The sequence below is a fragment of the Lynx canadensis genome, chromosome A1, assembly GCF_007474595.2.
Source record: "Lynx canadensis isolate LIC74 chromosome A1, mLynCan4.pri.v2, whole genome shotgun sequence".
Lineage (NCBI taxonomy): Eukaryota > Metazoa > Chordata > Mammalia > Carnivora > Felidae > Lynx > Lynx canadensis.
Genome location: NC_044303.2, coordinates 208,203,735 through 208,231,455, shown reverse-complemented (window position 1 = coordinate 208,231,455; position 27,721 = coordinate 208,203,735). Strand labels below are relative to the sequence as shown.

General features: G+C 41.4%; 1 protein-coding gene across 6 annotated transcripts in view; it reads right to left on the bottom strand.

Annotated features, from left to right (window-relative positions):
• Positions 1 to 11,991: 11,991 nt before the first annotated feature.
• Positions 11,992 to 27,721, bottom strand: part of DAB2 (DAB adaptor protein 2) — a 70,150-nt gene continuing 54,420 nt past the window's right edge. For 3 of the 6 annotated variants that reach the window (XM_030330743.2, XM_030330735.2, XM_030330750.1), the window contains 6 exons: positions 22,541 to 23,194; positions 21,395 to 21,557; positions 16,793 to 17,425; positions 16,129 to 16,238; positions 15,449 to 15,516; positions 11,992 to 13,743 (listed from right to left, as the gene is read on the bottom strand). In XM_030330743.2, the coding sequence (XP_030186603.1) occupies positions 15,454 to 15,516; positions 16,129 to 16,238; positions 16,793 to 17,425; positions 21,395 to 21,557; positions 22,541 to 23,194 (1,623 nt within the window). In that variant the 3' untranslated portion in view covers positions 11,992 to 13,743; positions 15,449 to 15,453. The remainder of the gene's footprint in view (positions 13,744 to 15,448; positions 15,517 to 16,128; positions 16,239 to 16,792; positions 17,426 to 21,394; positions 21,558 to 22,540; positions 23,195 to 27,721) is intronic. The other 3 variants (XM_032594525.1, XM_030330759.2, XM_030330768.1) reach the window with 1 other exon arrangement.

The window sequence follows — 27,721 nt, the reverse complement described above, 5'->3', positions numbered from 1 at the left end:
CTCAGAAACACACCCGTCAGCAAGACAGATTCTGAAATGGAACAATTTGCTCCAATCCATCGTAAAGGATGCCCTCCCCTTCGTATTTTCACTTTCTCCGGGACTTGGGCAAAGGGTAAGATGTTTTTGAAGTGCCAGGGAATGTGGATACCACAACCATTCTTAAAACACTAGTTGTACGATAGAATAGAATGGTCCCCGGGCGGGACGTGTGAAAAGCCACTGATGCCTGCCCACACCCTACCTGATTCTAATTTCATTGATCTGAGATGGGACCCTGCATCGGTGTTTTTTTTTTAAAGCTTGCTGGGTCATTCAAATGTGTGGCCAGGGTCGAAAGTTTGAATGACCAGCTTGAGAAACACTACGTCATTAAGTTTTTGGACAAATATTTGCTGACACAGGACTTAAGGGGCCTTCATCAATATTCATTAATTACAAATAGGCAGTTTTCAAACATGAACACATACACAAACTGATAAAACAGAGGGTGGGGTGGAGGGTTAACAGATAGCTAGTTTTTCTAGCACAGTCTTACGTTTCTTCTAATGGTCCTACTTAGAGTGGAAGTTATTTACCCCCCACGGGCTTTCTTGCCTCCCTTTCCTTGTTGTGTGGAGAGTTTTAGGTGTCTAAGGGGGCTAATTTCATTGGTTCCTGAGCTTGCTGTTAACCTGCAGACGGTGCAGAATTGCCAAGTAATGCAGTGATTCGAACGTGTGCAGCAACATTGTCACTATAGCAATGATTAAATCTATGCCCAAGGATGCTTCTTGTAAGTCTTAGCTAACGACAAGGGGGCCAGATACAGTAGGAATCGGCTCTGGACCCTGCCAGGATACCTCCCGAAAGAGGAACTTGGGAGCAGGCAAGATTAGTAGGCAAGACGCTAATTAGACCTAATGCTTAATGGGTTAGACTTTGTGTTACTTGACTTGATAATTCAGTGTGAACGGAGATTGAAAACCACCTCTGTCCCTGGAGACTGACTGACCCCCCCCAGAGGCAGGGAGGAGGGGACAAGGGAAATTTCTTACCTGGCTGGTTGAATGCTGAATTGCTCTGTAGAAGTTCTATTTATTTTATTCCCGCGGTTCGGGCTAAATGTAACATAGCAAATGAATAGGAACACTAAAATGTAACAACAACACATTAATTATATATTATATATTAGGAATATATAAAATACGATATACATTACATTTTTTGTATTTAAGTCTTCTCTGCCCTTGACATCTATGTATCTGACATATTTTCATATTTTTATTCTATTTTCTTAAAAAAATTTTTTTTAACGTTTATTCATTTTTTAGAGACAGAGAGAGACAGAGCATGAGACAGGGTGGAGCAGAGAGAGAGGGAGACACAGAATCTGAAGCAGGCTCCAGGCTCTGAGCTGTAGCACAGAGCCCATCATGGGGCTCAAACCCATGGATCAGATGGTGAGATCATGACCTGAGCTGACGAAGTCAGACGCCCAACTGACTGAGCCACCCAGGCGCCCCTCTATTTTATTTTTTTTTAATATTTATTTATTCTGAGAGGTAGTGAGAGAGAGCAGGGAAGGGATAGAGTGGGGGGGGGGGGCGGGCGGGGAGAGAGAATCCCAAGGAAGCTTCACAGCATCAGCCCCTGACCTGGGGCTCGGTCTCACAGACTGTGAGACCAGGACTTGAGCTGAAACCAAGAGTTGGGCACTTAACCGATTGCACCACCACGTACCCCTGTGACATGTCGTTAAGTGACGTTTATACTTCAGTGTTTATCTAGGAGAAATGAAGCATGCTAGACTAGAGATGTGAAAAGAATAATATTTTTATTTAGTATGTAATGGCTTTCAAAGAAAAGAAAGGATAAATGTTTATCAAACTTCTATAATGTGTCAAGCTTATATATATATATATATATATATATATATATATATACAGCTTCATTTAATCCTCAAAATAATCCATTTTACAGTTGAGGAAACCGAAAAGCACTGAGATTACATCACTTGTCTGGCCTCGCCCATCTCCGGTTGGTGAGAAACTAGAATTTGAACTTGGTGTGTCCGACTCCACTTCTCAGGCTCTTCCCACCACACATATGTTCTGTTGCTATTATTTTAATTATGTCATGTTAAACACCATGCAATTAGAAAATTTCTCACTAAAGCCTCTCAACTGCATAAAAGGTAGGCTTCTGGTTTAGCTTTACAGATGAGCCTCAGGGAAATATAGCCAAGGCTTCACGTATGAAGCAGGAGAGGTGGGATTTGAACAAACATGCCTTTAAGCTCGAATGTCAGAGTTTTCCACTCTGCCGAGGGCTCACAAGGTTTTCTCTACTCAGGAGCATTAAAAAAAATTTTTTTTTTTTTTAATTTCCCTTTGGTTTCGATTTGCTTGGAAACTTTGTGGCATTCAATTATATTTATTGCACAATAATAATACTTTTTAAGGCAGAGACACACACATGTGTGCATTAGAATGTGTGACCATCGGGTAGAAACACTTAAGTTTGGCTAAAGTGGTGTGAATGTGTTGAGCATAATTTCCATTTGGCTCTCTTAAAGTGATGGAAAGTGTTCTGAAGTTTATTATTAGCCATTTTATGGACTCCCTCAGTGTTCAGGGATCTCAAGTTGGAGCTGCCATCTCATTCCATATCTGTTTCTGACTAAATCCTGAAAGATCCACAGGTCTTAGACCACTACAAACGAAATTGTGGTGCTTTCACTTAGAACATACACACTTGCTGGAGGAAATGAGAACACTCACATGGCAGGGCCTCTTGGTTTCGGGTGTGCCTTGCTTGCTGCTATGTCCCCAACATCTAGGATTGTGCCTACCACCCATTAGGCTTCAACGGATACTGGGAATTACATGCATCAATCGACGAATACATAAATACAGAGGAGGAAGATGACGTCCGGGATGGGAAGTGACACTACCAAGGTCACACAGTCAGGGGTAGGGGCAGCATCAGATTCCAGCTCTCTTCGCTGCTGGTTCTGTGCCGTTTTTACAGCACTTTCAAATGAGCTCTTTTGTAACGAAAGAGAGAACGATTTTTCGATCGAGCGGTTCTGGGGTTCTTTGTGAAGGTCAATGGGAGTGATGTAAGTCTGGCGATCCCTTTACGGTAATGAGAATTCCTGTGGCTCAGATCTGTTTACAGTCACATGGAACTACTTAGGGCCCACTAGATTACGTTACAGCACTTCATTTAAGGAAAGACTCAGTACAATCCTTTCCTCTTTAGAAGTTGACAAGGTCTAGCTGGGTCGCCTTCTACTCTTCTATTTACCAACACTCTTAACTGTCCACATTCACCCAGGACTTTTGACACTGCCTTCTATCTCCCTCCCCGCTCAAACTCCAGCCTTTATTTACTTTAAGTTATTTCAGTGTTCTCCGAAGTACCATCCTGCCTCACTCTTCCTTGATTACATCATCTCTATGAATATTTATCTTAATTCCATCTAACCCACAGTCCTGGCATCATTCTGACGCCTGTAATGGCTTCATCTTTGAAAATGCCGGTATCCCTCTGTCTGACCATGATTTCCTCACTCGCATGCTCTCAATATCCTCTTTCTTTGCTTTATTGAGACATCCAGCCCCTTGATTTCTTCATTTTGGTTGTCTCTTATTGCTGTTACCTTTGTTAACCACATTTCCTTTTCAGTCTGTACCAACTTTCTTCCCTTACTACATGGTGATGCTCAACCTATTGCACTTGCCTTTGGCCTTTATTAATCCATTGAAGACTTCTTATTGCTGAATTTGAGCGACACTTCTTGCCCCGATCTTTGTCCCGTAGAGGCATCTGACCTGACTGGCCATTCTTATGCTTTCAAACTCTCTGTTCCCTTAATTTTTGTGATGTAACATTTCCTGATCTTCTGCTTCTTTTTTGCTAGCTCCTCTCCCTTGTCCATGATACAAACATTGGTAATCCTCAGGAGTCTGTACTCTACTCTCTACTTCTCAGCCTATCCCTTCTTTCCTTACCCACTCTTAAGATTAAACCTACTGTTTAAAACTAGAAGTCTCAAAAGAGTGGTCTGTTGAAGTTCCTTTACCAGAATCTTCTGGGTTCTTGTTTTAGAAGTATAGATATCTATAAAAAAGTGATACTTTTCAAAAAATGCAGAACTTAATGGTATTACTTTCAAGCTTAACAATCTTCAAGTACTTCTAAGAAATCTCAGGGTAGACTTTGATTTGCCCATGGTAATTTGAACTTGCTGTGTATAAAATCACACAAGTAATTCTTGCTCTGTCCCTGTCAAGGAAGCTCTTCTTATATTCCTTAGTTTCGCTAATAAGTCAACATTAACTGTCTTTCTGGTTTCTATATCTGGAAGTCATCTTTGTTTTTTATTGCGTTAGTATTTTGACAGTGTACATAGTGCTAAGCAGGTTCATAATGGTTGCTTCATAGTTATTCCATGGTTATGTCATAATTACTGGAAGACTGGTTGATTTCACTTGGCTCGGGCATGTTTGGTTTCTGAAACTTGGAACCTCGGCAAAAAGAAACTAGTACTTGAGGACAAAACTATATACAAGTTTATCAATTAACGACACGTAAACCCAAGTAAATATAATAGGGGATGATGCTTTGCAAATCTTAAATTCTTTTTAATTTTCTCTTTTAAAGTTATGTTTTCTTGGTCCTGCAACCTCAAGGCTGAACCATGAGACTTATTGCCCGGGGAAGGAGATGGTGGGAAAATAAGCAATTGGTCACCTGTGGATCTCAAAGCAGTGAGGACAGCATGGCTCGTGGTGCAGGTAACGTGAAAAGTCTGCCTCTCCAGCTGGAGCCAAGCAGTTGTGAGAGGGAGAGAATAAGAGGCTGGAGAGGCCGGCCTAGAGATGAGTGTCCTCAGTAGTCTTTCAGGCCACACTTCGGAATGGGGCCAGCATGGTAAGTGGGTTGAGGTCAGAGACAGATGTTTCTTTCCCTGCCATCTGTAACTCCGGGAGAGCAACTTCCAGACTTTCCCAGTATGGGAAGCCAAACCAGAACAAAAGTGGCTGTGGTGTGTGGTTGGGCAGAGGAAGGACAGTTATTTGGCTTCCTAGGTTTCTTTGGATGCTGTGAGCCACAGAAGATACCGAGAAGATCCCTTTGGCTCTGAGGAGGGATAGGAGGGTAGCTGGCAGGTTTGCTCCATCAAGGACAGTGTAACCCTAGATCTGATTCAGGCACAGAAGCAAAGGCACTCGGGGGCAGATCTCTGGAGTCCAGTGTTGGGGAGGAGGGCCAAGGCCGTGGGGGGAACCACCAGGCCTCTGTAGGCCCATCAGCTGCATGGAGAGGAACAGACTCCTCATTCTTCAGCCAAGAGCATTAGCTACAGATCCCACAAGGTCGTGCCCAAGTAGATGAGACATATGCTGTAGAGACTGGAAGGACCAGAAGACAGTACAAGGACCTGTCTGAGGATCAAGGCCCCTCTCAACATTCTCATTCCTTCATGAAGCTAACCATTATCAAGGAGAAGAGCAGGAAAAAGGGAAAAAAATGTGAAACACTAGGCACATAATCAAGATAGAGTACTTTAGAGGGGTCGAAGGATCCAACTAAATGTTGCCATTCATACCCAGCAGAGTGGAGACTTGTGAGGAAGATCAGATTGGAGAAAGAAAGACAGAAAGAAAGAAAGAAAGAAAGAAAGAAAGAAGAAAGAAAGAAAGAAAGAGGAAGGAAGAAAAGGAGGAGGGAGGGAGGGAAGGAAGGAGAGAGGGAAGAAAGGAATGGAGGAAGAAAGAAAAAAGGACAAAAAGAAAAAGAAAGAAAGAAAACAGAATGTGGATATATTTTTCCCTTTCTGCCCGAGTGTAGTGTAAGCAAATTTTTGACCCAGTTTAAGAACAAATTTTTTTTTTCTTCTCCAGACATGTTTTGCTAATCCTTCTTCTCTAGAGAAAGAGCCAGTGGGTAATTACAGATGACTTAACTCAGGAACTTAATCTTGTTTCTGGTCTGGCATCATCTCCTTCATTTTTTCCTCTTTACCGATCTGTGCTTTTCCCTGTCAGGGGGGTTTTGTGTGTGTTGTTGATGGGCTGCAAAGCATCTCTCTGCTCTGTGTTTACATATTCAGTTTCCAGTCTCTGCAGTGCAAGGGTTTGTGTTTGTCAAATTAGAAGATGAAGAAAGTCATCACCACTGATGGGCTTTTTAAACCCTGAATGACTGACAAGAAGAGAATGAAAAAGTACTGTGTAAAATAAACTGTGTCATGAATGCATAATTTTGATCCAGTTCATTAAAAGCATGAAACTGTTGGACGTTAGATTTTGTGAAACATATATACAACGGTATTGCTGTTATGAAAGCGGGTTCCTCATTGTGGAATGCCCGACTAGCCTGCCTTTGAGCTGATGCAGGATGGTTTGCTATTTATGATGTTGAAGAAATTGGGAGAACAGTACTCAGCCCATCTTCCACTGTGAGCAGCCTGTAGCTTACATTAAGCTGATGGGAAATACCTGAATCAGAAGGCACTGTGTGAAGTTCAATTGATGTGTTGCATTTACAACAACTAGGTAATTCACACTTTTAAGCGATACTTAACTCCTGAAAATGTGCCTTGAAAAGCCCAAAGAGGGGGGATCAACTTGCCTAATTAAAAATAAGCATAAGCAATTCGTGATAGGCACGTTGGTTACAGGAAGCATAAGAGGAGAGAAGTACCATGAAGTGGATACAATCTTGGTGAATGTAAACTAAGCCCACCTAAAGGTGATGGGACCGGTTTCGGGGGGCAGTAGGGTGGTGACGTGGTGAATTTGAGGTTAACTCCCAGAACATGGGAAACCTCAGCCACTTACTAGCTGGGTGACTTTGGGCAGTCCCTTAACTTTGTGCCTCAGTGTCTTCGTCCATAAAACGATGGTGGTGGTCGAACTGTTATGAAAATTAAATTGCTTATTGTAACACACTCCGAATAGTGTCTGTGGGTGGTACATGCTGGGTAGGTGTTTGCTGTTGTTGCTCAAGGGCTCCTGTGGACCCAAACCCACAACTGCTTTCCAAATTTGGCCGTTGGTCTTGCCACGAAGAGGAATGAAGAATCGTGAAGCACTTTTGCAGGTAGGAGCTCAGGAGATCTATGGTCCTCCCCTGATATCTTTCCGGCTGAAATGGCACATCCCTTGCAGTTCCAATTAGGTTATGCCGACAGTCAGGCCTCCCGTATGGTGGCTTTTAGTTCCCCACCCCCCTTCTAACTGTCTTGTCTCTGGTAATCCTCATGGTACTAACACACATAAACTAGTCCTCTGCATTCTTGAGCTTACACCTTCTAGTCAAGGTACCTTGACAATGGCTTTGCTGACTATGCTTTCCATGCGTGTGCTTCTCTTCTGCCCTGAGGGTGCAATGTAGTCAAAGACTGCTGTGATCTGCATTTGGAGGTGGGCCAACTTTGGGTTAAACTCTCACCCAGGCATGTGGGAGACACATTGGCTAATTCATCACTCATTTCCAAGGCCCTGTTGCCAAGGCAGGTTTCAAGGGCATGTGACCTGTGCAGTAGGACAGTGTTCAGGCACTTGGAGAGGTCCCGCGGTTTGGGTTTAATGCTCCATCATTGCTGCCTTGAAATTCTTAATTTTGTGTTTGGACTTTTGTTTTGAAAGCAACTTTGATTGGAAAATGGAACATGCACAGGAGCAGAGGAAATATGCCTTGTGTCCCTTCTTCCATGCCACCCCATTTGTGCATAATGTTTATGCTGCCCATGAACGTGGAATTCAGGTGGACCCATGATGTGTGGGAGTTCAGTGGCTCAGAGCAAAAGTGAGTATAAGGTAGGTATGTTATGCCTATCACTGCATAAGTGACAGCCCCGAGAGGTCACAATGTCCATTTGAACCAGAACTTCCAACATGAAAAGAGACACAAATGACCAGGAAACACTATTGTATCTTTCTTCCTAGTGTCACTTCCCTGAATTATCCATCTGTTTATGCTGAAAATAATAACAAAGGAAAGAAAAAGATAAAACCACCCGTATTTCTTTGTTCCCCCATTTTTCTTTAGTCTTTAGTGAACTAAAGGTAGAGTGTACTGGTAGAATGTGCATGTGTCAAGAAGTGAATTAAAAACAGTCAAGTTAGTTTTGTGCAGTATTTCTACTGTTCTGGTAGGAATGAAATACATATGTTAAATATATATGCATGTATGAGTTATGAAATACAAGTTGTATAATTTTAGTGATCCCACTTACCAGCAAAAGATTAGCAATAAAATTCACACTAAGACTTTACAATTTTATTTATATTTTTACTTAAAACAACATTAAATAGTAAACAAAACATGTCATAATAACAGAGATTGCAGAAGAAAGGATATGTATATGCATTAATGTCTTTAATAACACTTTTTTCCCCAGGTTTGTGAACAATGGATCCTCTATTTTTATTATTCCCTGGGCCCCATAAATTAACTAGCCAACCATATCTCTCCTTAACTACTTTCACTATAGAAGTTGGCAAAGCTAACAGTTTGATTCCCCAGCTTCCTTTGCACCTAGCAGTAGCCATGTAACCAAATTCTGGCCAATGAAATATAGTGAAGTAATTGGGAAGCCTCAGGGAGAACTTAAATGCCTGATACAAGGAGCAGACTTCAATTGTACTGCCCTTTCCTTTTCTGCCCTCCTTGAACACTAGCACCATATTTGGAGCTGTGCAGCCATTTTGTGACCATTAGGCAATAAACATAAGAACAGAAAGCCAAAAGGCTACAAAAGTTGGAGTGAACAGCTAAAAAAGAGTCTGTGTCCTTGAGGGCCGTGTTGAGCTGCTCAGTCAATACCAGCAGCCATCGATCTAGAATTTTTATGTGAGAAAAAATAACCCCCTACTGATTTTAACCACTGTGAACCTTTCCTTTGAGGTAGCCCATTGATTACCAATTCATTACCAATGGACGTGTCGGCTAAACAGGTTCCCAGGGTTTTTCATCAAAAAAAGACAACTCCTGGGGTGCCTGGGTGGCCCAGTAGGTTAAGTGTCCAACTCTTGTTTTTGCCTCAGGTCATGACCTCACGGTCTGTGAGCTCGAGCCCTGCATCCGGCTCTGTGCTGTCAGAGCAGAGCCTGCTTGGGATTCTCTCTCTCCCTCCCTCTCTGACCTTCCCTCTCTCTCTCAAAATAAATAAACATTAAAAAAAAAAAAAACAGCCAACTCCTCTTGCCTCCAGCTCTATCATTTCCATCATCAAGGCCCTCGACAAATCTCTTAGGCTAGTGAGGGAGGTGGGGAGGCAATTGTCATATCAACTTTCCGTTCTTCTCCCCCTCCGTCTCCATCCAGTCTCCTCCCCCTCCCTCTCCATTAGCTCCTGGGTTCCCAAACTCCTCTTAGCGGCCCCCAAGCAAAAGCTCTGTGACGATCGATCAGTGGAAGCAGGTACCTGGTAGAGGCAGCCTCAGACACACCCCAGAACCATGTGCAGCTCAGCCCCAGCCCAGTCAGCTCACCAGGTAACTTTTACAATGGCGATGATTTTACAATTAAGGTGAAATAATAGTGACTGAAGTTAACCAAGCGAAAAGAGAATTGACAGAACACTCCATAGGTAACATCAGAAGAAAACTTAGTCACGGAGACTTTGTCAGGTTGCTTTCTTCTTTTATAACCGCCTCATCTTTGGTCAAGACGGAAACCCAGTTTCTTTGCCAGTGAGCAGCCTCCACTGTCATCTCCTTGGAGACTGGCACTCGTGTGATTTCAGCACACAGTGGAGGTTTAGTAATTAAGTACATAATTCCAGAAAAGCAAGGGCAAATGAGGGGCTCGTTCCCTCATTAGGTGAGATGACACATGGCTGGCCCTTGGCCATCAGCCTGGCTGTAATTAGGACATGTTAACAGGGCTGCTGCTGTCCTACAGCCTGGGGTGTGCCCAAGTTTGGCATATCAGTTTAGAACTGAGTCTGTCTTCTATTTTAACAGAAGAAAGTTAGTTAAAACAACATTTCCCAGCAAGAATTAGACGTCTTATTATTTAGCAATTTTTTCCCAATGGTAATAGCTTAAATATTTACCAGGGACTTTTAGGGAGCTCCCGTCTTTTACTAGATGACTTTATATTGAACCTATTCCGGGAACATGGGTCAGAGTCCTCACTCATCAGCGTATTGCAGGGTCAACCAAACTCCTGAGTTAGCCCATTCTTTCCCCCTCCCTGCTTTCAGCACAGGGAAGACACAGAACTGTGCTGTGTTTGGCTCTCTTTAGACACCATCGTGAAGATTTTGATGGAGGAGTCTGAAGTCACGGACTGAAAAGATATCCTTACCGCCATGCACAGTTTTATAATAAAATAGCACAGAAACCACTCAAGAGTTAGAACAGACTGCAACCCTTTTCTTTTCTTTTTTTTTTTTTTTTAATGTTTATTTATTTTTGAGACAGAGACAGAGCATGAACGGGGGAGGGTCAGAGAGAGAGGGAGACACAGAATCCGAAGCAGGCTCCAGGCTCTGAGCTGTCAGCACAGAGCCCGATGCGGGGCTCGAACTCATGGACCGTGAGATCATGACCTGAGCCAAAGTCGGACGCTTAACAGACTGAGCCACCCAGGCGCCCCAGATTGCAACCCTTTTAAAGCATGGATGCCATCCTCAGATGAGATGGAACAGTGACAGACCCCTCCCCCCCACCAGGATTAGGATATCAAACGAATGAAATTATGTTGTGTAAATGGTAAAGCCCTTCATAGATGCAAGATTATCTTGAGAAAACCAGTACCTTCTCCCTTTGTATTGCCTACATTTATGTGATGAATTTGGGGTCATGCTGGCTGTTACAGTTCAGCTGTTAGCTTAGATCTATTAGACGCCTAAAAGAAACACTCTTCCAGGTATAATAGGGTCACCGTAAAAGCTGAACTTCTGACATACAGGTGTGAATACTACTGTTACGAAACAGACGTACAAAGAAGAGGTCTGTTTCCACTTTGCAAAGACACTTCAGTGAGCACCTCTCCCTGCTTGGCTGACAGTAGTTCCTACCGCATTGAAATGAATGTCCTCCCCTTGTGTACATGACCAAGGGTTAACCGCTGGCAAGATCTTACAGATTAAGCCACATGGAAACAGCACACAAGGCTCAGTGGGTTAGACATACTGCAGAGCATCTGGATAAGCCAGATAATTTGTGCAACATGTTCTTATCGGCAGTCTTCTCCGGCCCATCTGTGGCTTACTGGAAGCTGCTTTTCGTGTGGAGTCTGTTTTTTGATATTCCACTCATTATTGGCAGAAAGCCAACAAATGTTTCAATTAAAGGGAAAGGTAAGGCAGTAATGTCAAACAACCTATAATCAAAAACCAGTCAATGACACCCATCGGCTACCAAGTTTGTCTTAATCCTTAGAAAAGTTTAAGATCAAGACTCTAAACTGGAGCAAGGCCTGCCTTGGGGTCATCTTACCAGTAGATCTAGGTCATTTGAAAAAAATTAGAGCCTTGAACTTTTATACTAGGGGAGAGTGTTTAAAAGTGTCCTGGGGCAAAGCAATGTCTAATCACGGATCTTCCCAACACACACAGAAGTTTCCCCAAGTGGTCTACACCAGCCTGGACCAGTCCACACAGTTGTGTCTTGGTGAGGTCAAACATGGCTGAATAAAGAACAAGGAGAGGCAAAGGGTAGGTGTGAATCAAGGGTTCATTAATAAACGATTTTATATTGGATGTCAGTAGAAGTTGTTCTGATACAGGTCTTATCCACTAGACTCCCATTAAACTCCCAGGAAAAGAATATGTGTAGGCCTAAAAGAGGAGAATAAGGCATTGAAAGCTGGCGGACAATAATTTACTCATGCTCTTGTTTCACAGATTTCCACTTTCTCTTCACCTGACAATCCAGAATATACTAACATTTGCTCACTGTAGACCGATATATTTTATACCTTGACTCTAATACATCAACTCAACGCAGGGGTCAAATAGAAGAATAAACTGATGGTAACACATGAGATTCTGCCATTCCAGTTTATTGAAATGAGTAAATTTATAGCTTTGTTTGCATACAGAAAAAAGTGCACAAGAAAATAAGTATGTACAAAACAGTTGTGTGGCTGATCATCACTTTCAAAATTTTTCTACTTTCAAAAATTCAACTACCTAGAAATAATTGCCTCCAGTTTAGCACATTCAGGTATTTGGACACATAAAATACTATTTTAGGTCTGTGTTTATAATGACTGAGTAGGGAGCCGGATGGAAAATTATGCCATACATAATCAGCTATTACCATTAAAAATAAAACCACAGGACTTTCGCTTGGACTACTTGGGGCTGATCAATAAAGGTCCATGAGGCCACCATCTTGTTTAGATCTTGAGCAGTCATCCTCCTCTTCTACTTAAAGGTAACATTGTATGGTTGATTAACGCCCACAAGAACCTGAGCATTAGGGGTCAAGAGACAACTTGAAAAAACCAACATAAACATAACAAAGTGAAACTCATTTTGGCAAGAACAAATCCTTCAGAACTTTGCTAACAATATGACTGGAAATGAGCTGGGAGAGTTTCCAAGGTTATGAGGAGAAAAGTACTGCAGACATTAGATTTTCAATAACACCAAATACTTGTTTTACAGCTTCTCTCCCCCTTCCCCACCATTTATCTTCCTACTAACTATGAGACTGTGGCTTCAAGAAAGTTTTCCAGTTACTTGATAAAGGTCTAGCATGACCCCAAATAAGCACCTAATATGTTTGGCACAATCACATTGAACTTTGTGATGTGTTACTCTTCAGAATACAGTCCTTCATTGCTGAGTTGAGTTCAGTTTTTCTTCAACATTAACTGCTCTTCTGGAACTTCAGCTCAAGAGGATGGCCTCCTATTCCATAGAAAGGATAAAGGTTGTGCCCATTTGCAGTTCTAGTTACTGGGCTTAGCAATTACTGAGAAAGCAGAGGCATTTCAGATCCATGAATCATTAGGTATTTTTTCCCCATAAAACTCTGTTGCTTGTGAAAGGCAAGTAATGCCATATGAACCTAGGAGCAAAACTGACTGAAAAAAGAATCACAGGGAAGAGGAGAGGAGAGACAAATAATGCTTTTCCCTCATTTGCAGTATCTAGCAAGAGATTGGAAAACAAGAGCAGTCTTACCCTTGAGAGAAAATAATCTTCAGAAAGAGAAACTATATTTTTAAAAAGGTTCTTAAATGTGTCAGATTCCCAAGTGTCTAGAAGTTGGACTTGCTTCAAATTTACTTTAAAAATTCTCTCTAAATGTTGATATGAAGCAAGACTTAAGAAGGTGCCTTGTTATGCTATAACCTTTAGGTTCTTTGCAGTAAAATAGAACCCCCAAACAACTTGGAACAGTAAGGATTTTAAAGTGTATTCAAAACAGTGTCATTTGAGGAGCTGTGATGGCTGCATCTCCCAACCAGAGGGTCCATGGTAGAGTGTTCTAGAAGGTTCTAGAAACACACTAGGCAACTGTTCAAATAGGGAAACTACTTCATTTACATTAAGCTAGAGAATTTAAAGTCTTAATTTATTTAAAGCCATAGATTCAGTTTAGCTTTAATCTAAACAGAAAGTGAAAGACATTTTACAAGTGGAAGAGGCAACAAGAAATAAGGCAACAGCTAATATGTCAAAGCTGGAACAAGAACAGAGGTCAAGGCGTCTGGATATTAGCTTTGTCCTTGACTAAGGCCAACCTTTTTGTTCCTCTGGATAGTCAGCATATCAAGTTCCTAGAGAAGTGTAGAGAAGAAAAAACCTGTGGTTAATATCAATGTATTAAATGTGAAGTCATCATTTAAAACATCAGTAATAGAAAAAAAAAATAAAAAAATAAAACATCAGTAATAGGATCTCCTAGGGCTGATGTGAGAGGCTTAAATAAGATACTAAGTGTGGAACCTGTACTAAAGTGATTAATGCAAGTGTTCACTAATATTAACTTTTTTCTCCCATAACTGCTCGCCCACCCCAAAACCCAATCTGTAAGTTTAGCAAGTTGACCAAAATAATCCTTCTTTCATGACCTAAGGAAGAAAGGGCCTTCAGGGAGACCTCTAGTCAATTCAGTTTAGTGCAAACGATCCTCCTAGACTCCAGATACAGTTTATTCCTTTCTGTTTGTCCAGGTTTGCCTCCCATGGAGAGGAGGGTGAGAGTGAGCTTCCGTTAAGACTTCTAGCCCTTCAGTATCTTGCACTGCTCTATTGGCATTAGAAATCACCAGGCTGCTTGTTAAAATGGACCTTTCCTTGGACCAAGCACCAATGGACCAAGCACCAGACTCCTTGGGCTGCAGTGGGGCCCAAGAACTTGCCTTTTCAATAATCTCAGCCCGTTCTCTGAAACAGATTTTATAGAAAAGCAGATTTTATAGAAAAGCACTTTAAGAAACACTGTAATTATAGAAGGTGAGTGAGGGGCAACAATCCAAATTGCAAATAAAGCCAATCTTACTGTCCGTGTCAGATTTAAGATATTTATCTATTTAAAATAATTAAATTCTAGATGGGTCAAGACAGAATTGAGGAGTCCCACCTGGATGGGGCAAGACTAGAAAAAATGGGTTTGGGTTCCTTTCATTCTTTTTTATTGTTCTCCCCTACCAGCTATGCCCTCCCTCCTCGAAAATGCAGACAAGCCTTCTTTCCTCCACTAACTTCGATCTTCTAAGATGAGACAAAGTTGCTTCCATACCTTTTTGATAAAGAAAGGGTCACGCTGAGCCAGCAAGGCAGCTAAGGTAGTTACACCTAATAACTTACCTATGATGACGTCCGCTAGTGAGAACAATCAACCAGCAGACTCATCTGCGCCCATGCTGCTTTTGAAGGAGATACAGGCAGCTGTCACCACCTTTGAACTTGATACCCTCAGACTATTTTGGACTAACTTTGAGACCTCTCGCAATTGATTTGGAAGGCAGAAAATGTGATCAGCATCTGTTTAGCTGACCTGTTCTGTAGCTTAAAAGGTCTTCAGATTTCGAAACTTCTATAGGAAATAAAGTAATGCCTTTGCGATCACTTCAGTATGAAGGTTAAAAAAACCAAAACCAAACCAAACAAAAAACAACTAGAAAGGTATTATGTGGTATATGCAGAATCTGAAGCAGGCTCTGGGCACAGAGCTGTCAGCACAGAGCCCAACACAGGGATCGAACTCATGGACTGTGAGATCATGACCTGAGCTGAAGTTGGACGCTCAACCGACTGAGTCACCCAGGCGCTCCCTTATTGTTTTTTAATGTGTGTAAGAATTCTTTTCTTAAGTGCCCAGCTTATTCATTATTGAATTAGTTAAGCACAGATTTACATGTCTATTCCTTCTAAGTTATAAAGATTTAAGCTGGAACCAATTCTAAAATTAAAATTTCACCCTCATCCACTGTGCCATGCTTTCTTACCAAACTTAAGCTTAATAACATCTTCTACTTACAGAAGTTAGGCAAAAGGATTTCCAAAAGGATCCCTATATACATCAGGAGATGTGGGTTGAGAAGCCATCTATGAAGATAAAACCATTCAGTCAATAGGGTTTAATTACAGTTATGAAGGAAAAAAAAAAAACAAAAAGACCCTGCAATTAAGATTTCTCAAATTCCTTTAAAAATCACTTGGGTCCCAGAAAAATGAGATATTATATTGGTCTACAATGATTTGTGTTTGCCTGATCGTAACTGGTGACGCATATTTATTATTTATACCGGTGTTAAAGTTCAGATGAATTATGTCTGCCTCTCCCAAATGAAAGGTACTGTTGTTATGAGATAAAGATTGTGGGTGGGAAATCAGGAACTTAAATCTTTGAAAGATTTTTAAAGATAGTACTATGTTGCTCAATTTTCTCCCACAGTGCTTTTATGAGCTAGGCTAAGTGAGATACAAAAGACATTTTCTATATAATGCTCATTTCTCAAGCTCAGGATAGTAGCCCCTGGAAACATAATCTCTCCCCAGTTTGAGCCGAGGTTTTCACTGTGATGGTTCTCAATGGCAAAGCTTATTTAAATATCCTTTACCATCAAAGAGTTATTATTCAAATAAGGTTAATTTACAACACAGTAGCTCTAGGTGGAACGTACTTTGGAGCAACAGCTTCTAGTAATTGATACTTACAGAGGCTTGTGATGAACTGAAAGAATCTTTAGAGAAAGGGTTCTCAAATGCATTGTCAGCAGATTTGGTAACTGGCAGGGAACCCTGTCTGGGAACCGGCTTTGGTGGTTCTGGAAGGGAAAAAATGCCAAGTAGTCAGTAGAAAATCTCTCCCCAAATATAGGCAAAAGTCCCCCAGTCAGGCTTATCTCAGAAATTAAAGTTCCATACTTTTGAAATTTACATCGTGGAACAAAAATCACCACCAAATACTAGGACTCCCAGTGATTATTACAGGCAAATTCATCACAAGAGGAGGCTGTGCGTATTGACCTGAAGTGGAAGAGATTCAGAATTCCCTCACTTAAGGCCGTGTAGTATGGCTGAGGCTCTGTTTTACAGCCTTCCAGGTACCACAACCCACTGAATTTCAATAGTTCTTGGCAGCCCTTTTAGGGATTGTCACAAGAGGGCAGCATTGGGCCAGCCCTTAGAAAGAGCCAAGGTAAACAGTTCGTTCCATAAGTAACTAACTGGTCAAGTTGTCTCCATAACCACTGATTACCAAAGAAAGCGAGACTAAGGCTCTTGGTGGGTGGAGGAAGTTTCTTCTAAGGGACTCTGCGGACCCATATGACAGTGGAAATACTTGTCGGTACAGTAGGCAGAGCAGTGGGTAGCTTACCATTGATCTTTTTCAACAGTTGATTAGCATCAAAGTCATCATGGTCTGCATTCTCCTGAGGAATGCCAACTTTGCTGTTGAAATAACTGGAGAAGGCACTTGAAGTCCCAGAGGAAGTCTGCTCTCCCTTCCTTGCAGGCACAGCAGGTGGCTGCCGAAGTTGAAAGTCCTTGAACATTTCTTTCACTTCTTTCACTTCTTTATCCCCAAGTGGGTCCAAGGCAGTGAAGGCATCACTGGAGATGTCCTTTGGAGGGCCAGTTCTGGGAGGTGGTTGAGGAGGAGTGACCAGGAGAGAGGAGAGCATAGGAGGGGGCTGGGAAGACATAGCAGAAGTTGGAAAAATATTGCTCTGGAAAGGGTTCCCCAAAGGGCTCGTTGATGACCAAGTATTGGGTGCCACAGAGGCTGACGGGCCCCAAACAACAGGGCCTGGAGGGGAAGTTGAAGCTGCAAAGGATGACGGCTGCTTCCAACTTGGAACACCTGGGCTTGTGGTAAAAACAACTGGCTGACTGAATCCTGAAGGCTGACCACTCATCATGGCTCCCGGGACCACTGACGCAGACTGATTGAAGACTAAAGATGTTGGGTTCCATGGTCCTGCCTGAGGGGGGCTAACTGGTATACCACCTGAAGAAAGCAAGAGAAAGGACTTATTAGGACACAAGCTTGAAGACAATTCTTGAGTTTCAGAAAGCACAACTCTCTGGGGGGCATTTACAGGGCATCTACAAGGTAAACACCTTCCTTAAGCCTTAAAGCTGACATGGAAATAAAGGCCCCAAGAGATTAGATTACTCTAAAGATTAAGTAGCTAATGCAAGATAGCTGGCATTCAAATGTTGGTTGCATTTTGAAGCCCTTTCTTTCTACCACAGCTTTTTAAACTTTTCTCATTATAAGAGGAATACAATCCATAAGGACCTAGTCATGAAAAGATGAGTGCTTATCATACTGATACATTTCAAACAGCTAGGACACAGCCTGTCAATAGCATGAATGTATTTGTTGAGTGAATACATTTATATAAACAAACCATGCTGATTATGAACTAGTTAATTAAGATAATCCATTGGGTACTCTGAGTCATTGACTTGATCTTTTCATTTGGCAGTTGGCTCACGTCTGGAGTCTTATGGAAACCAGCTATCATGCATGTATATTAGGCCTCAACATGCTTGCATCCTGAAGAAACCATTTCAGTTTCCTTGCTTTTAAATGCTGCCAAGGTTGACACAGCCATATAAAAGGATGATAAAATCTGGTTGATGCCAAGATAGTTTAAGACTTTTATATATATAAATGTGGAGGAAAGGCTGGTTATCCTGGGAGAGCTGTTTCAAATAAAAGTGCTTCCTGCCATGTGTCACTCACTAAACCTTGCCAGAAGTCAGAACAGAATACTTCAAAGAATGAGGGAGGGAGAGAAGACAACATGAAGCAAAACAAAACAAAACAAAACAAAACAAAACAAAAACAAACAAAAATATCCCCCCCCAAACCAAAAAACTATACCTTCTGAGGGAACTAATTGCCTGCGTCTAGGCATCTAATCTTTGTGGGGGGAATGACTCCTTCTCTAGTGTCTTTGCCATGTGGATTAAGAACTGGTGAAATTATTAAAATACAGGTCTCTCCAATATCTTCTCCCTCTACTTGAGAAACAAACTGCCACCATAAACAAAAAATCTAAATTCAGCCTCATACCTGTACACGAATGGTGCACTGCTCTCAAAATCTACTTGCTTTGAGCTTTGGAGTAGAGTATTCTTTAGTTATGAAAGTTTTCTGACTAAACTAAGAAAGGGCCTCCAAACTCCTAACTTGGGTTAGGAATGTTTTTGTTTCCAGAGTGAGAAATATTTTAAAAATGATGTTCAGGGGCTGATGAAGCAAGCAAGATATTCTATCTTGAATTTTCTTAGTATTGGAGATTCATGTTATTTGACTCAACTGTATCATCATGTGTGCTAGTCATCTGGCCATGACGTTGTGTGATGTGCTCATGGACAGTGGTAGGTTTCAGAAAAGGCCATCTAGCTAAATTAACATGTTTATTTTTTGAGGTTAGGGAACTGGGTACAAGAATATTCATTATTAAAATTGGGAAGCTCACAGTCTGTAACAATATCCTGGTAACCCAGGAATACCAGCTCCAAATCCATCACCCTATTTTCCTGTTCTGCATCCTTGGCATCGAGGGACAGGACTACTTTTTTTTAGTGGAAATTAATTCAAATACTCATTTTGTGGCTACAGAAATCAGGCTTCATGTACACTAAAGAACATATGTATTTTTCTTCACAACTAATCAAGGGAAAAGTCCTTTTACATTCCATAACATGGGGTTCTAAAAGTGGGTTGGGTTTAAGTGAAGTTATTGCTAGCATTTTAAGGCAAATTTATTTAACTTTTATTAACCAAAGCCAGAGTCACTCATCAATAATTTACGTCAACTGAATGTGCAAAGTGGGTAGAATTTTATCATCTTTCATGTCTGGATGACTTTTGCCTTTAATAAAATGTATGGCTTTAGTCATAGATGCTATTAGTGGGAGTGGTGGTGGTTAAAGAGACAAATATTGTATTTGCCAGGAATTAAAGGTTTTCCCAGTATATGTAAATGTCAGCCTTCATTCCCATCTAGGAGATCCCATGCACTGTGTTTCCAAGACACTCAAGGCTCTGCTGGAGAAAGTAGAGGCAAGAGGTAAGGAAAAAGAGAGTGTGAGTATAAGAAGTTAATTTTATTACCTTCTGGTGCTAGATTAAAACACAGGGTAGCTAGCCAAATCTGAAGGCTCAGCTTTCTACATTACCCTCTCCCCACCCCCAGTTCTCCAAAAGAGACAGTCCCCCAGCTGGGTCTAGCGGAAGCCAGACCTACAACCTTCCATGGTTTGGCTGAGGATCCCTGCTAGTGGACAGGGGCTATACTGTAGAGCTCAGTTTGAGTCCCATGCCCAAACTTGGAAGAATCATCAGTATTCTGCAGTTGTATACCCCAAGGCCTCAACAGGGGCACCTAGCCAAAAAGCTTCCCTTCGTCTGAATAAATTAACAGTTATAGGGTCCAGCTGTATTTTCGAGCTGACTTGTTAAATATTGGCTGTAAAAATTCTTCAGGGCACTGATATTAGACTGCAAAGCTCTGTGAAGTGATCTAGTCACAGGCAGTGCGCGCAAGCTCTCAACCTTTCTACAAGGAAAAGCACCTTCCAGCTCCACTTGGGGGACAGGGAAAGGAGCGACGCAAAAAAGGGGAAGCCCCCAAGACACATGAAGTTTTTAGAGAGAGTCTTCATGGTGTAAATGCAATCAGAGACCTGAAATAAGTTGGTTTCTCACACTCACATTGATTTCAGTCACTCAGCAGTTGGGTAACACCCCACTCTTGTCACCATACTCCAGATATGATTAAACAGATTTAATATGACAAAATGGAAACATTTTCCTTTGCAGGAAAGCAGTAGGGGAAACAAGCAAACAAACAAACAAATAAACAAAGGGTCCTGATAACTGACTCTGTAGGAGGCAGAGAAAACCAAGAGCCCTGGTCAAATATTACAAAATGGGGAAGAGAGTCCCTCTTCATCCATAGTTCCCCAAACCCCTCCCAAGGCAGAGAGTCTGTTTGGAGCTTATGGAGGTGCCAAGAAGCAGAAAATCAAAGAGAATTCCCAGCAGGACAGCAAGGACTATTGTCAGGGTTTCTGAAGACTGCACCACGGAGGCAGAAAAGAACTGGGCGGTGTAGTCCTCAGCCAAGTGGCCTTCCCCAGTGTCTTGCTTCCGAGTGGCTCAGTGGCTCACGTGAGCTGAAGACACGTTTATGAACGAGCCCCAGCACGTCCTGGGTATCTGATAACATCCCATCTCTTCCCTTATCTCCGTGTTCTCCTCAACTTCAGGTTTCTGGCACTTGTCTTCCAACTCTACTAAGACACTCAGTGGGCCAAAATATGGACAAGGAACAGCTAAGGCTGAAGTATTCAGAGACTGCTCAGAATATATGCCTGTCTCATACACACTGTATGTCCAGAACAGAGCTGGGCTGAGAGCCTAAGACTTTCATTCCATGACTTACACTTGCATTGGACTTAACTTCTATCCCTCTCAGGGGAAGGATAGGATACGATATCCTATCCAAGAAGCATATCAACTTAATAGGAGATAGGGCTTTGATCTAGTAAACTGATCACCAGTTTTTCCCCTCAATTCCATTCAGGGGCCCGTTACTCAGTGGAGGAGCACAGATAAGACTCTCCCAACTCCGCCCCGTTTCTCCAACGAAGCTGGTCTGAGCTCCAGAATCCCTTACAGTTGTCTTCTGTAATCCATTGCCACTTGGCTCAGGTAAGTGCAATATTGATCATGGATTTCTTCTCACATGCCAACTCCAGGAGCCAAACTTCAGTTACAGGTCAAGAGTACCAAATGAGGGCGGGGTGTACAAAAGTAAAAGTGGGAGAAAGTCTCCCCAGGATACTCAGCTCTCATGTCCCTGGCACCTCAGTGGATCTGAAGTACCTTCCTCCTTTGCCTTATAATCTTATGAGTGAAAGCAACAGCAAATCTAACTCGATCTTTGGCACCTACCTAGACCTGCAAGGGGTCCCACTGGGGTAGAAGCATTTGTTTTGAAGAGATCCAGAGGGTTGGTCTGTAGGGTTGCAGATTGTCCTGTAGGTGATGTCTGGCCGGGAGGTTCGGAGACAGGAGGGGTAAAGATGTCTGATGCAAGCAAGTCTTTTGCTGGAGACTGATAGGGAGAGAGGGAGATACGAGAGTTACTCAGTAACAGTTGAAATGTAGCTTTATTCTGTCTCTTATTCTGTTAGGTCAAATTTGGGAACCACACAAACAAAAGCTTTTCCTCTTACTGATAAACCCTTCCCCCCCTCCTCCTCCCCCCCCCCCCACTCCAAAAAAGACAGATCCCTGCAGTGGACAGAATATGGGGTCTTGGTAACTGATGTAAAGAGGACTGCCAAGGTGAAATCTATTTTACTCATTTACACATTTATATCTGTCTGGTCTCCTTGTCAGCTAAAAGCTTAAAGCTGGGAAGGAAAGGACAACTATAAATAAATAAGTAATCTACATTTTTTTGATTATTCCATTGGATTTAAATAAGTCTGCATAAAGATGATACTGCAGTTCAACTATGAGGCCAGCCTGCAATCATTCTAGTGAGATTTTTAAAAAGATCCTTACAGAAACCACATTTTAAATTGCTTTTGAATGAAGTGATCATAGTAAATATATAAATCTCTCTTAAAACAATGGATTATTCAGTCAGCATTGAATAGAGGAGGCAAACTCCAGAATTTTCCACCACCACCTTGGATATTAATGCAACATGAGGGGTGGGGGGGGTGTTAGTGTGGGGAAGGTACACAAGGAATCACAAGAACCCTTGCCCTCCCCTTCCAGAACATGACGATCAAACTTACCAGAGGTACAGAAGCATAGCAGCATTAAAAATGGAAAAACTTGTGTTTAGTTAATAATAAGTGACAAGACATGCAAACAACAAGCAGGGCGTGAAAACACTGGTGAGCGAGCTCAGAAAGGGTGGCGACTGGAGGAAGGTATTCCTGGAGAAAGATGTGCCTTATCCCACCGTCTATTTTACAGCCACACAGGAAACTACAAGAGCAGCAGGAAAGAGAGATTGCATCACACCACCCTTTGGTACCGAACATGCATTCTGCCAATGGATATGTGGAGAAGACAATTCACCTTAGCAGTCCTTCTGCCTCGTCCTGGTTTGGTACTTTGTGGAGGTGGGATAATGGCTATGGAGTCATGTGGTGAGGACTGGACAGAGCTTTCCAAGTCCTGCTTTACGCCATTCGGTACGGACAGTCCTTTGGGAGGGCTTCCCACAAAAGGGTTCGGGGAGGATTTGACATGGAAGCCGTTCTGTTCTCTTTCAGATACCCCATTTTGAGTTCTCACTGCTGGCTGTGTTTGCGTACTTGAAAAGGGCCACGGGCCTGCCTGAGCTTCCTGTTTGCCAGTCCGGTTAGAGATTTGGTCAAACTGCTGACCAAAGTAATCAACATCCCCATTCAGGGGCCCGTTACTCAGTGGAGGAGACAAACTACTCAAATTCTCTTTCTTCTGATCTGAAGATTTGAGAGAATCGAACGAAGAGGGTGTCGATTGGTCTGGCTGTGCAAAAGGATCGTCACGGAAAGGATCAGGATTAGGGGTGGGAAAGAAGTTGAGATTGGCAGAAAAGGCATTTTCAGGCAAGAAAGCTGCCTGAGGCTTTGGTCGAGGAAGAGAGCAGGAGGTAATGCCATTTGTTAAGAATGGATTTTCTCTTAAAGAATTCTGATTGGTGTCGATTTCAGAGTTTAGATCCACTAACAGGATATCTTTGCTTTCCTATCACATTTGGGAAGAAAAAAAAAAAGAGAGAAAAGAAAGTGTTAGTCCATGTGGTGACTTCAAATGAGAAAGCTACCTAAGATGATCAGGACTATCAAAATTCCCATTAAAGTTTTGTCTTGACAGACAGATTGACCATTTTCTCCTCCCATCACCTCCCTGAGTGCATTCTTTACTAGTGGTGAAAAGGTCCTCCCTGGCCCTCCCTGCCCCTTGACTTTTTATTTAGGTCTCAGTTTTGCTGGCCCTTCATTAAGTGAAATTATATTGTTGTTTGCTCTAGTCATGTGTCTCTTACCCTTACAGACTGGCTGAGTTCATGATCAGCATTGTTCCAATTCCTGCCTTTGCAAGTCTTAAAGGAAACCGATTGCAAGTCACTCTAAGCAATTATCTGAGTACACTGAGCTTGAAAGTAAGACAAGACCTCTGACACCTAACTCTGCTTCCCCACCTGCTGCACGGTCCCATCCCGTCCCATGTGTCTACCCCTAGAATCGTGTAACAGTGTCTCTCTAAATGACCAAATCCATTGCCTAATATTTTATAGTTTCGGTTGTAATAAAATTTAAGGTCAAATATATTTCCCTATAATTGGTCTTTCCTCTAGGGGGCAAAAACAGATTTTCCCATCACATCACACGGTATGGCAGGTACGCCTCTTTAAATATGTAAGGATCCTTTTGAAGGTGCTAGTCAAGCTGGATCTCTCATTCTCATCATCCTAATCTCTGGACACATCCTTTTGTCTGTGTCCTTCTAGAAAGAAGGAAGTGTTACTCAACTACTGATATATAACAACATATCACATTAACCTCTCGCATTTGTGCATTTTTTTTATAATACAGCCTAGAGTTGCCCAGGTTGTGACAGTAATCTCATCTATTTGGTGAATAAATTCAACTAATCTTTAATTTATGTACAATCTAATCTTTACTTCATGTATAGGATGGAGATTTGGGCTTAGAGTTAATTTGAAAAACATACCAAATATCTAACTCTACAAATTATATTCCCTCTCTATCGTTTTTCTGGTATATTAGTTACTCGTGTTCCCAATTGTTAGATAAGATATGCTTTTTAACATAAAATCAGCGAGTTTGAAAAATCTGACATGTCTTTATTCAGGTCAGTGACATAACTAATTAAGGTTCACCCTGGGATAGGACTGTCAAACTGACACACCTTCTTCTGACCAACTTTGATCCATTAACTACTCATCTACTCATCTATGCTAGCTGTGGAAGAATATAAACAATAAACAATGCCTAGCTGAGATGGAAGTTAGAGGTCCAGCATCACCCCAATGCTGGATATTTTTGATCACTGGGACAAAAACAACTTAAAGGGAATATGAAATTCTCAAATTAGTAAATAAAAATAGGCCTCCTTGGCTTTAAAAGAACATATTTTTAGAAAGTCTAGGTCCTCAATCAGGCCTAATTGGTAATCTATTTTTTGGCTTCCTTTACTGTTAGGTATAAAAACACTATTTTTCAAAGCCAGTTTTTCTCCATAACCATAAGAATTTGTCAGAAGAAAGAGCTTGTAATTAAAAAAAAATTTTTTTAATCAAAGAAATGGATTGGAAGATCTCTTAATGTAGGGATCTGTAACAATCAAGAGAGGACAAAACATATTGCAAAAGTTTGTGATTTCAATATTTATTCATTTATGATGAGCCACCTCTGGGTTAGAACAGTTGGGTGTTCACAGCTGGTAGGGTTCTCCTTTTCAAATACTTCTGAAGAAGTTCTTAGGACACCAAACAGGAGCCACAATGTTAGACTTCTGAATAGTCACCCTATAAGTAAAATGTATAAGGCTCTCCTCAGATTGGGTTTGCTGTTAACCCAGGATTAAGAGTCTAGTTCATAGGCCACAGTGGAATGATGTAAGACTCCTCATCCACCTCCTAGGTCAGAACCTCATTAGTTCTTTGTTGCATTGTCAACATTGCAACCACTGGGTCATCATCTGAGCACCTGAGAAACAAGCACTGGTAACATGAATGTGAAATGCAATCAGTCCCTGCTCTTATGGGGTTTCAGTAAGAGGAGAACTCAGGAAATTAAAAAGGTCTCTGTACAAAGGCAATGTCTTCTATACTGAGTTCCACAGCCTAGCTTTCTCCAAGTAGCTAATCTCTCCCAACCATTCCAGTCTGCCTAATCCTGGACTTCTCTGCCCAAAGCTTTCAGTGGCTTCTTTCTATCCCCTATGTTAAAATAACTTCATTAGCTAGCCTTTCAAAATGACCTACAATAGGACCCAGTTTACTTTTAGCTTAACTACTCTCTATTTTCCTACACACTTCAAAGACCCAATTCAAGTTCAGATTCTTTACAAAACCTTTTTTCGTTGATCTATTTCATCATCACCTGTGCCCACCCATGGCATCTTATGTATGCAAGACACTGTGCTTTGTGCCCTGATTCCATCCCTGTACCAAACTTAACCTCCTTCAGGGTGGGTCCTACCTTATGCTCTTCTCATAATAACTGTTTTGAATGGTTATTTTTAAAGTTTGAGAGCATGTCATTTTGTTTTTTCTTCTTTTTCTTTTAAGTGGCAGTATGGAAGAATATCGTTCAGTTAATTGCCAATAAAAATATGTTCTAAGGGATGCCACTTAGTTTGCAACATGAGTCTCATTTGCAATGCATAAAATTATCCTGTATAAAATGTTGGGGGTGGAGCAAATGGGTCAGGGAACCACTAATAAAGTCCAGGTAATTTAGATTTCTTCTCTTCATCTCTTCCAGAGAAACTGTTGTAAGATTATGAACATTTTTAAACATTCTGGTTTTATCAAATAGAGATAAATCTATTTTGTGACCTAGGAATATGGAGTCAATATGTAAGACCATGTTGGCAAAATCCAATCGGCACATAATTAGTTCTGTTAGCATTCTCTTTCTTAATCAGATATCATCTGCTTTCATGATATTTATCACTTTAATTTATTGTTAGTTTATCTAAATCTTCCATGTTATTTCATTAAACCAAAAACTCTTTGAAGGCATTAAGTCTAATATAAATAAAACTCAGGATTAATCATGTTGTTTTTCATTTCCTTTTTCAGAACTTTCTAGAAGTCTACCGAAGCAGATTAAATAGTCATTGCTTCCTTGCCTATCCCACTGGAATTCTACTTCATAGCCTGAGTGCTTAGATTTCTGTCAATGTACTTGATGGAATGTCTGTTACACTTGGAAAGTAGATCATTCAGATATCAATTTACTTTGGGAAGGGGCTACAATAGAGGAGGGGGCGAAGTTGTGTAGGAATCAAAAGGACCTCAGAGCTATGATGGACATTTCAGGATCATCTAATCTTGTATTTCAAAAAGTTTGTGAAGAATAAAGTCTCCACAGACAAGTGAATTAGAACTCACTGCTGAAAAGAACATTAAACAGGATTCTTCTCTATTGGAGGCTTTGTACGTCTTCATTTAAATGCTGGTTTGCACTGTGAATGTCACAGGGTTGGGGACAGAAGAGAGACCATTCAGCCCGGCTGCTTTCATTTCAGTGGGCCTGGCCATTTTATGTGAAAGTTCGGGGCTGGCATTCCCGGAGATATTCTGGCAAGTGAGACTTACCCAGTCCTTGATGTGCTGCTGCTTTAATTCCTATGACCTTTTTGGTCATGTAGACTTGCTTGGTAATTCCCTGATGTAACAGACTCCTAGACAGACATTCTTCTCATTATTCTAGACTGGTGTTCTTTTTGTCTGATTACTGCCTTATCATCTTTTACATTCAAGTCCAGAACCTCATTTACTCTGAGGCATTATATGAACCTCTAAACTAGATAAATACCCTCTGATTAACATCAACTAATAGGCTTTGTGATTAGTTTTAATGTTGGGCTCCCCACTTGACAGTAAACTCCATGATCTCATTGGCATTGTACATCTCACTCATTTCTGTGCCCTGCAAATCTCAGGTACTCAAGAAACTGTCAAAACAAAACAATAGTTGTAAGAAGTAATCCAAAATTACATGGGTAGTTTACTTGAGGACTGTTTTGGAAGATGTGAGGTTTGTGTTTAGGCCTTGAATCTGGACCTCTTTCTTGGGCAAGTGAGTTTTTCCTGCATCACCCTTTCCTTATCTCTAAAGGAAAATAGTGCTCCATTCTCACGTAGTTGTCACGGATAGGGCGATATTAAGAAGATTTGATACACTATAGCGTCCTGCACAGAATGAACAACGTTTTTAAACAAAAACAGGCCTTGGTTAAACGTAACTGAACATCTTATTTGTTTTAAGTCTTACTTCACACCAAGCTTATGCCGCTAAATCACAATAGAAAGAATAGAAAAATATTGAAGAAGCCAAGTGGCTTTATAATTAATCATCTAGCAAATACTTCCTTCAGGTAGACTTTTGCCAAGAATTACTTTTCAGCTCTTCTTCTGATCCTAATAATACCAGAAAGGATTGCATTGCCTATCTTATTGCGCAAATCTAATCTCCAAGCAAAATTAATATATCTGAGTTAGTGTTGATATGTTCC